The sequence below is a fragment of the Antedon bifida genome, chromosome 9 (genome assembly GCF_963402885.1).
Source record: "Antedon bifida chromosome 9, ecAntBifi1.1, whole genome shotgun sequence".
NCBI classification, from domain to species: domain Eukaryota; kingdom Metazoa; phylum Echinodermata; class Crinoidea; order Comatulida; family Antedonidae; genus Antedon; species Antedon bifida.
Window position 1 is genome coordinate 17,116,055 of NC_136234.1, and position 11,508 is coordinate 17,127,562.

General features: G+C 32.0%; 2 protein-coding genes and 1 non-coding gene across 5 annotated transcripts in view; all 3 read right to left on the bottom strand.

The window, feature by feature from the left end:
* The window catches only part of LOC144851630 (glycoprotein hormone beta-5-like), a 234,143-nt gene extending 227,532 nt beyond the window's left edge, over positions 1 to 6,611 (bottom strand). The window contains exon 1 of the mRNA XM_078709193.1: positions 6,600 to 6,611. The gene's annotated coding sequence lies outside the window, so the exon portion shown is untranslated. The remainder of the gene's footprint in view (positions 1 to 6,599) is intronic.
* The window catches only part of LOC144851611 (pleckstrin homology domain-containing family H member 1-like), a 77,046-nt gene extending 66,206 nt beyond the window's left edge, over positions 1 to 10,840 (bottom strand). For 2 of the 3 annotated variants that reach the window (XM_078709149.1, XM_078709148.1), the window contains exon 1: positions 10,697 to 10,840. In XM_078709149.1, the coding sequence (XP_078565275.1) occupies positions 10,697 to 10,834 (138 nt within the window). In that variant the 5' untranslated portion in view covers positions 10,835 to 10,840. Of the gene's footprint in view, positions 1 to 1,817; positions 2,141 to 10,696 lie in introns of those variants that run through there. The other variant, XM_078709150.1, reaches the window with a different exon arrangement.
* Trnat-ugu (transfer RNA threonine (anticodon UGU)) lies at positions 178 to 249 on the bottom strand. Its single transcript has one exon. It is a non-coding gene; the product is annotated as a tRNA-Thr (tRNA).
* Positions 10,841 to 11,508: the final 668 nt, after the last annotated feature.

Here is an 11,508-nt window from a genome sequence, read left to right on the forward strand (position 1 = left end):
AAGTATTTAAATGGCTAATAATTAAAGCTAGCAATTAAAAAGAAAGTATAAAAAAGTACAACTCATAATCAACTATGAGGGCGCTATCATTATTTTGAAAATAATATGTGTATCCCTGAGTATGGGTAAAATTCTTTAAAATTTAGTACAATAAAAATTACGTAACTGGCTCAGAAATGTCTCTGGCGGGATTCGAACCTGCAACCTCTCGCTTACAGGGCGAGTATCATACCACTAGACCACAGAGCCATGTATGGTATTATCACAGATTTTCACCCACCAGATACATTCTCTCACACAACAAACGCCCTCACAATCAGTGGAGGCTTAACAAGTCAGAACAAATTCCAACCCTAATTCGCAACGGTTTTTAAAATAATATTGTGTATATGTAAATCAATGATATTTAATTAATTAATTTGAAACGATAAAGATGAGGAAATCGACATCTGCATATCAAGCAGGCGGTCCGAGTTCGAGTCTCGGTTGGGGCGACTTTTTCTCATTCTCACAGATTTCCTCATCTTTATCGTTTCAAATTATATATATATATATATATATATATATATAGCAGTATATTTTAAACAATATTTATTTTCATCTACAGTATGGCCTCACAGTTCTAACAGTTACTGAGCATATAATATAATAATAATAACATAGTGAAAATATATTACAGTAGGCGCTAATACAAGAATACAACAAGATGTAGATTACATCTATTGCTAATCGGAATGTTCGGTAATGCATGGCATATCAGACGGCCAGAAAGCAACAAATTAAGAGAAACAAGCACTTTAGCTTGGTGTTGACAAGCTCCTTCTTACCCCATTACATCACACATCAGGCTTATAAATGACTCATTTGGGGATTAACGCTCTTGTCTGAGGCGCAGGACAGCTGAGGAGGGGTAAATGCGTGAGAACTTGGCCCCCCCACCATCTGGTAACAATATTCGGGGACACTTAACAAGATCCAGATAGCATTAATATGAATAAAGCATATCTGATAGAATTTCAATTAATAATTATCGTAATAAACATAGTTTGCGATAAGCAGCTTTTCTTAACTAACCGTGTCCCCCCTCTCAAGGTCAAAGCAACAAACTGGAAATACAGACGAATATATATTAATTGCATTTGTTGATGGAACAACTTAATGCAGTTAACTTCACTTAAAATGTTGAAGAAATAAAAACCTTAGTTTTGAATAACTACACAACTTTCTTTCAATAAAATTTCCAATACAAAATACCAAATCTTGTTAACATAACATAGAATAAATTACTTCAATGTAAAGATGATCAAAACTAATCTCATCAAAGAATTATCTTCAACAAGGAGGAGAAAAGATAGAATATCAGGTTCCAACAACAATGAGACTCAAACTTGGGAATTAAACGGAGCAGCTAAAGAAGAGATTTCTAAAGACTTTTTCAGCGGAGGAATAGCATAAAGTCATTAGGTTAAGTTCAGCACTTTGCACTATTCAAAATGCTCCCTAACACCCCAATTCCACTTCTCCTCATACTTCAATCAATCAATCAATCAAAGTAGCATTTATTGTTAATATGAGCAAACAAAGTCTTTAACTTCTGTAGTAAAAAATAATGTATATTTTTTTAAATAGCAATAGTGAGATTTAATAGTAAATAGTACATAATTCCTCGCTTTAATTGTCTTCAACCTAAAAAAATAGATATTAAAATTCAATTCTATTCTGTAATTGTATCATATTCACTATTTACTACATTAGTTATCAGCTAAATCTACTACAATAACAACAATGCTAAAAACATCCTCTAATATTGCACTTACTTTTATTTGTCCAGCTATCAAATTCCAATCTCACTCATTCTGCATTAAAACTGTTCCAATAAAGCTTATAACAATTTAGGAATTTTAATTTATAAGAAAAACACTTACATGACTGCTTAAAAACAAATGTTTTTCAACTCTTTTGCTCAGCACACAGGGTCCTAAAGTCACTCACAAAAAAAATCTCTTAAATCCTACGTTCACTAGAGGATGACAAGTAAAGTTTACTTTCGCTTTTAGAACTTCTGAAATCCACGAACACGTGCTGTTAAAAGGGGTTTGATTAGTGACCAGGAAGTTACCTCTTCCGAAGGAAGGAGAGAATTGAGCATGTTTAAGATTTCTAAAGAGAGTTCTGCTTCATTTCATTGGACCCCCTACACACCACTCGACTTTCAATTATGAAAGTTTATGTTGAAATAGTGAAAGTTCAGTGGAAAACAACATTAATTTTTTTGGAAAAACATGTAAAAGTATTTATAAATTCATAATTAAAAGATTTTATAATCCCTTTTGTAATCCATAAGCTCTCTACACTATCAAACTTAATGTTACAAACAAAAGTGATGTGCCCATATATATACATGATGCTGTCATATCACTACCATATTTGTGTATATCACTACCATATTTGTCAAAAAAATCAAATCAATAGAAAACATATTTTCCATTGCTGTTATAGAGTTGTATAGCAATACTATTAATGGCGTTTCAACACCCAATCGATTGCATGCTTTTAATTGTTATTAGACAACGTTATTTAAGCAGTTATTAAAAATTCTGATTCTGCTGCCAAGAAATTGGGGAATTTATTCAAATGGTTATTAATTATTAATTAAATAAAACAAAAACAGGCTTGCAATTAATTTAAATGTAGGAGACCCCTTGTTGTGGGCCTGTTTTTTGGGACGTGCCACAGAAAGTTCATAGTACAAAGAGAAAGAAAATATGTTTGTCAAAATAAATGTAATATACCAATTACGCTTCAAAGTGAAAGTAAATTTTGAAGTTTCATAAATCTTGCAATAATTATCTAATACTTGTTGATTCTCTATTTTAATGAACGACCTAAATTCTAAACTGCTAAAAATTCATCTTACTCAGAAAAAGAATATTTTTATTGGCATTTCTATGTCGATTAATTACGAATCTTTACATTATTAATCATAACCCAATAATGCCTAGCCTACTAGAAAACACTTGATATGGGTGTGTCTCAGGTCTTCCTGATCGTATCATCCACCATTACTAAATAACCCACTTTAAAAGGTCAACGCTCTTTAATATAAAATGCAAAATTTCATTTCTTTCTTTCTTTTTCTGAACTTTTGCCAAAACTTGAAGGTCAACGTTTTTGAAATCTCTGTTGTACTTGTTATGGTATTGACACATGACAAATACCACAGGATATGTCTTCCAAATTTGGCACATTTTGAAATAGAAGACACAGTTGCACTCGGGCACAAAATGGTACCTAAAATATGAAATTTATAATAAATATGTTATATATACTACTTTTTTTTCCCACTGAATTGAGATCGAGAGTTGTGATGTTATACAGAAGAAGCAACATAGTTGAGAAACCTAAAGAGAGATCATTCATTCATTTCCTTTCTTTCAGATAGTACATCCATATACAAAACATACAAACAAAAAGATACAAAATTTCACCAGGAAATAACAATAGTATCTTCCACAAAAACAACCTAAAATATCTTTTGCACCAATGCTGATGCAGGTCGCATTGTCTACTGAAGTACATTAACTATGGTTTAAGTTTAGACTATTTACAACTGTCATGAATTCTGTTCTTAAAACTATGAATGGAGTTCCTCCCTGGGTTCCTCCAATATTCATAAAATTAGGGAATGTTATTCGTAACAAACATCATGCTTGCGCTTTTGTAACTAGGTAACTTCAGTAGCTTACGTAACCTGTTATTAAAGCAATTATTCTAAATGAGTTCACAGTACCTTCACTGAATTTACTCAATAGAGTCATACAGTATACATTAACGTAATATGTTTTAAAAAACTGATATTTCAGAGCTTGATACTGTTTATTAATTTTCATCATTTTACAGATGATATTGTTAAATTTCTGGCAGACCTTTAAAAAAAGTTTTACGTTTTCTTATCTAGTGTCCTGCAGCAACCAGGTACATACAACAATTTAAAGTTATAAACTGTACGCCCACCATATACAGCATACACTACTGTATAAATAGCTATGAAGCAAAACAGGCAGTTTATTATTTATCCTTTTGCACAACATCAGATTTGTGTCATTTTTCTTCCTGATGAAAATTAAGTTTGTTGAAATGACTTCAAATACATCCTTTTCTAATATTATACTTGCTGATAGATTTTACTTTTAAGCGGAGACGTACATTACAAAGTTGGGTATGCCAAAACAAGACAGTAAACCGGCACGGTTTAATTGATAAATTGATATAAAAGATATTAATAAGTGATTTAGAAAATTTAATATCCTATATCCCCTAGGTGTATTAGAGGTAAAGTTGATGCCACTTTAGTATCAAGGTTGGGATTCTTACCTCTGCTGATTGAAAGGAAAATAATTTTATTTGTATGGCACTAGAAACCTTACCAATTTAGGGGATACCCTATTAAGGGGACACTTTTTCATTAAATGAACTTTAAAAGTAATATATGTTTTAATACTATGACACCTTTAAGGAGACAATTGGGTATATAAATCTAACTCTTGTGTAGGTATAATGTACTTTTTTTGCCATGAGAAAATCCTATTATTGTGACAAAACTTTTATTTGCACCCAGAATCCTGCATTTGGCAAGCAATCATGAAAACCACCATGTTATATTGCTGCTACATTGCCACTACATGAACATACTGACAACATTTATTTGTTTGTGAAGAGTTCATTGATCTGCACCAATCAGTGGTGGGCATAAGTGCTGAACTGTAGCCTATGTTTTTTTTCTTACCATTGAAAATTTCTAAATTTAGGGGGGTCTCGGGATGATAACTTATGCACGCATGCCCAGGTGTATGTTATCCTATGAACTGAAGCTCAAAATGCGTCAATTGGTCTATTATCATTATGTCACTGTAGAAATCGTAGGTGTCATTATATGACCCCCTTTTATTAAAATGTTTAACCAGCATCATGATGTCATCAGAATAATATAAATGGTAACATTTATGAGAGACAATAGTATATTAAAATTTAGGAGGAAATTAAGCAGCGATAAGGAAGATGCGCTCTAATGAACATGACAAACTATGATGCAGAGATGACATTTATATTGATATCTTCCAATTCAATATTTAATTTTTCTCAAGGCCCATACACAATAATGTTCAACCAATTCTGCTAATTCCACATATATTTTTTTATATACCCAAAAATAGATTGAATAACGAAATTAGGAAGGAACAGCCACAACATTCATCGTTCATTCATTTGGCACCATTTTATGTGACTGAATTAGTATTGTGTCCTGACTTGATTATATTTGATGTTTCATTTTAGCAATGACAACATAACTGCCAATAATCATTAGTAAAAACAATATTTGAATTACTTTAATTATGCTTATTAAAATTCAAAGAACTATATTTCAATTCAATTTTATTTGGTTATAAGCACAATGGCTTGAAATAACAATGGTAACATATAAAATAGACACACTCACACATTCAATATCATAACAGGGGTAAAATCATGCTTGTTAAGCTCTGTCTACACTATCAAATTTTATATGACAAAAAAATGTGATGTGCCCATATATGGACATGATGATGTCATATCACTACCATACTTGGGCATATCACTGCCATATTTAGGCACATCACACTTTTTTGTCAAACTTTTTTGATATTGTAGACAAAGCATAAAATAATGACAATTGTTATGTAATAAATGCAACACAGACTTGCATTGTCTTATTGTTATTCTAAACACGTATTATCTAGCTCTATGTGGTAGAAAAACGTTGCAGCAAGTGAGTTGCCGCTGTCATTTATAAATGATGAGTCAGGCGCAACAGCAGGACTCTATGAGGTTGCAGGAGTACAGTTGTTTGTTGTATCTAATGACCAGGAGGCCTGAAGTGTGTATAGCCAATTAGGGTGCTGTACTTTAGAAGTTATACCAGAATTTATGAACCATCCAGCACATAAAATGGTGACTTTTGAACTAAAGATGTTTAGATTATTTATTTACTGCAGATATGATTTATTTAATTCATAGGTGGATCCTATTGGGGGTCAGCCAGCCTGCGACCCTCATCCCTGCCTAAACTTTTGACAATTACTGGAACCTGGATTAGCTAACTGTAATACTCTGGTTTGTATCAAGTACTTTTCTGTAACACAGACACAATATCATACTCTCTCAACACCAGTCTTTATGAAAACCAGAAACTTTCTAAAAACCAGACTTTTCTTAAGCTCCAAATTCTTTTTTATCCTTAAAATAAAATCACTTTCACAATACCAGAATTTCTGAACCATCCAGGTTATGGCCTGGAAATGATTAGGGATGTATAAATTATACCTCCCTGAATTCACTGTGAATCACGGCTAAAGACCAGATGAAAATGACAGTACATGTACATTTTTTATAGATGTATTGTCCCCCTAAAACATGAAAATGAGATTAGTTAAATTAAACTTTGAATAGGTTATTTTGTAGCTTTAATAAAGTTAATCACTTTTGTAGAAAAAAACCCATTTTTTTCAGGTAAACAATTTTTTTTAATCTACTATTGGTCAAAGTGGATAACTATATGTGACATTAAAATGTCATATTCAACAAAAAAACTTTTCAATAATTATTTTTTCAGGGGGACAATACATCTTTAAATCAACATGGTCAAGAAATGTCTTCATATGGAAAAAACAAAAGTAGTAGCAAAAAACTAACACAATCAACAATGTAACAACAAATTATGAGATACGTATCCAACAGTTCCAACATGGTGCTACCAATTTCTGTCAAACCGAAGGAGTAATAATCTCAACGTAAAACCAAGAAGATACATTGGCTAACTAATCAAATATCCACATGTGCACCTGATAATGTAAATTAAAAATTGTGTTCCTTACTTACCGGTCAAGAAGAATTTGTCTCAAGTCTTATCGCTATGGTTACACGGCAAGAGGTTATTATTAAATTGTGTTTGTAACAACAATACGGGAAGATCAGGTAGAACATGGTTTTGGTCTAATATTGACTTGAAAAACTTATAATTGAATACTCATAAGAACTAAGGATAAAGTAAATTATTTGAAAATCAGACAGGCTAAAGATTTAAAAGGGTAGAAAAGAATCGAAGGATCTAAAAAATGTCTGGTTTTAGGAATGTTTTCGATATAATAATATTTATATGAAACTTTTAACTTCTAAATTGTTACAGCATTTTATAACTTAAGTTTTGTGCAATATTGTGTGTGTATTCTGTATATGAATTCCTGTTTTATATTTTATATTTATCTGTTTTTTATCATACTAGAATTTGTCAATCTTTAAGATGATCAATTTCTATTAAATAATGGACTAATAAAGCATTTCAGTATTCAGTATATTATTATCATTCTATTTCGGAGTGAAAAGGGATACATGCACTCTGTAATCGGCAAGATTTTTTTTTATTTTTAACATTACTGTTTAGGTGAATGACATTTTTTTTCTGACAACTGAAGTTTATTATTTCTAATTTTCTCAAAATTGGTTGGAATTTTTTTTAAGATAGACATCTGAAAAACGTCAATCCAACTACAGCTCAATTAAACTCCGATATGATATGGTCACATTCAATTGACTGACACTGACACCTATCGCCTAGGTTGCATCACGATTGCGGAGGTAGCCCAAAGCATGATGGGAAATTCAATTGACTGACAGCAACACCTGTCACTAGGGTTGCATTACAGAGACGATAGCCCAGAGCATGATGGGATATGTTGATGTTTTACTTTAGTATCTTATTATGAGTGGCTTGAGACTGGAATTCTATACGTACAGCTAGTTAAACAATACCTGATATACCTTAGGCTGTTAAAACCGTCAAAATCACTTTCAAACGATGGATATTCAGTACAAAAAATTAAAGGTAGATCATTTGATAAGAATGTCAATCATCATAAATATATAAAAAATGAATTTTAGCCATGGTTGAATCTAGAGTGCGTCTAGAATGTAGAAGTGACAAAATTTAAATGCCTAACACACTGAGCCACATGCCTTTACTTTACCAATTGATGAGTATAAAACAACCATCAAGGCAATGAAAGAATTGAGCGTAACAATCCAGTCAGAAATTCACTTTCCTAAAAACCTCTTTCACTTGTTTATTGAAAAATTAATTAACCTAACATCTAAATCATCACCGAAAAACATGCAGACATTTGCGTCATACAACAACCTAAACGAGAAAACTCTATTTTAAACATATCCATAGCATATGACATCTTCAATAAAACACAGGAAAATAGGTAAAATTGATGTATTTTATTTTCGACAAGGGTTTCATAATTCAGGTCATTTTTAATTTAATCTTCCCTTCATTTTCTCCAAGTCACTAAACTTTCCAGTTATATTGACATCACAGCGTTCAGTCTCCATTAGTTGGACTTCCTCTCCTGCGATTTCAATCCATACGGATAATCCCAGGGAACGTCCCATTTGTCAGCAAAAAATGAAATTATTTAATTCTTACAGTAATTATTGTGGTAGAACTTTAATAATCTTAAAAAGGATTTTTATTTTACTTATTCTTTGTAATGTTTTGAAAAGTGAGAAGAAACATAAAATATCTGTGCGATAGGTATCGGAGGATATTGACCTTCAAGGTACTGGAGTTTATCAGAGTTCATCGGACAAACATGCTTTTAGCAACAGGTTCAAAATCACTTGCCACTTAAGGACAACTATGGTTTAGAAGGGGTAAATGTAGTACTAGAATTTAATAGTAGGAGGCCTAAAGTTCTTTATTTGCACTGAGACGCAAGCTAGAATAACTTCTCAACACCTAAACTATGGTAGTACTAGAATTTAATAGTAAGGATGGTAGTAGGCCTAAGTTCTTTGTTTGCACCCAGACGTGAGCTAGAATAACTTCTCAACACCTAAGCTTTGGTTTTAGCAGGAGGGGTAAATGTAGTACTAGAATTTAATAGGAGGGATAGTAGTAGTAGGCGTAAAGTTCTTTCTTTGCACCCAGACGCAAGCTAGAATAATTTCTCACCACCTAAACTATGCCACATACAGACCATGCACCTTTGAATCGGTGACACTCACAATATACAGTGCGGTCCAAGAAACAGAGAACATATTGAGAAAAATGAATAACTCAAATAAAAGCTATTACAAGCAACAATACAATACTATAAATCCAATCATTGGGAGTACTTTAAGGATCATGAGGACCGTTTCTCCCATGTTTAAAAAATATTTCTTTGTAATCTGCTTTCTAAGAAAATCTTTAAATCGTGACATTTTTTATTTGTATTATAAATATAAATGTCATAGCATATGGCGTGCTCATTTTAGGTTTATTATTGGTGCACGTGATAGCGCCATTATTGACAACAACTGCCATTACAAATGCTTGTGGTAACACCTGTGTATTTCAGTTCATTACGAATAATTGAAATTAAAACATGTGGTGTTACCACAATCACTGATGCATAAGATGCACACTCTCATCCTTCCCCCAAAAACTGCCTTACATAACTTTCATGTTAAATATTTTTGCATTAATATCACCGTTTGACATCAATCAATTATCTCTGAACATGACCTGTTCAATGAACCATACTTCCTGTCCCCGACACGGTCCCTGGATTAAGTATGTGGTAAAATAAGTTAGTCAGGTCAAAAAGATTATTTGATAAAGAATGCATTTCCTAAAATGACATGGATCTTTAACTAATACATATTCATGAACGTGAATTTAATATTTAAATCTATTGTTTTTTTAAGCAATCATGGATGGATTTATAAGCAGACGACCTTAATGTTGTAGGGTCAATGTTATAATAAATTGTGATGCGCATAATGTCATTTGAAACATGAAACAAAATGAAGGGAAACTAGTAATTGGCGAACGTCAAGATGTCAGAGATGTAGAAACACATAACGGCGTCGAAGATCCTAAGTAAACTCTACAGTCGAATCACTTGGGATGAGAAGCAGTGATGAATGTAATAAGAGATGTGGAGATATCTCAGATCGGATCTACCGTAGGGTCAGACGGAAGTAATCAAATGAGTGTTAGAATGAAACGTCAATCAAAGAATACTTTGATGTATCGTTGAGTTGCGAAGTAGAATCGGTCAGACAAGTTTTGATAATGTGACAGATTTTTACTGAAAATTCATTGGTCAATTTAATTTTGAAAATAACGGATACCCAACTAACTCGTGCAACACAAATGTAACATAATATAACCAAAAAATTACAGTGTTTTCACACATTAGTTTGTCATGGTGTAATGCATAACATCAACAACTCATTAGTAAATATAAAACAAAACAATTTGAAGAATAAAAACGAAAGTTCATGAAAATTGGAATAAGGTAGATCTTACCTTTTCTATTTAAAAGTCAAATCTGAATTAATAACTGCAGTAGTATTTAAAATAACTAAGAATGAATTAATAATTCTCTATAAAACAAAATAGTTCAAAAATACCAATTTTCTTGTTTTTCATTATGTCCTAAATATTTTTTGCAGTATCATTCTCCTACACATTTACAACGTGTTAACCCATCCACCCCTAATGCATATTACACGGAAACATCCTACGTCACATGAAAACCAGCTGTCCACAATTAGCGGCAAAATTACGAAAGGAAAATAAAATCATCTGATACCAAAGTTGACTTACTTTTTCCTTAAGGATTTCCCGCACATAGTGAGCTTGGGATTTGAATTTTTCCAGCTGATTTTCCAAGATTAAGTATCGCTGTTTCCATTCGTCTGCTTCAACCTCGTCATATGCGCTATCACTTTCCATTTTGATCATAGAGGGCACACTCCACTTTTTTCCAGTGATACTGTATGTACTGTACTTTTACATTCGATATCTACAGTTTAATGTATAAAAAAAAATGTTGTTAAATGTATATAAAATGTAAAATTATTTTTTTTTAAAGTTTTATTTGCAATTAGGTCAAGTAAAAACTGATGAGCACATTCATAATCCACATTCAGTGGTACAATCTGTACCCCTTGGTGTGGAGTATAATGTTGGCCAACCCCCAAACTTTACCCAATTGTTAAGTGTAAGGGATGTGGGCTTGATCAAATCATATAATACTTATCTACTACACTACATATTTAAAAATATAAATCCAAAGGCAAATTACTGAAAAAATGCTGTAGGTATCAGTGGCTGGATCTCAATAGAGATAAAAAATAAATTAAGCAAAAAGCTAAATCAAAACGATAAAGTAAAACAGCCAGAACAATTTGCAGATCTTTCTTTGTAAAAATAATGATAATGTTTTTCTAAACTGTAAATATTTACTACATGCTGCAGCCTTGCATTAATTAGCATGGCTTATAAACCTTCATAAAAAACTAATTAAATTAAAGTTTAATGTTAAGGGTCGTTACTGATCATCAATTAACGTATAATACAATATTATTTCTAATTGAAATTTTTTTAATGGTTTACTAAAATACTTTTACTGTTTT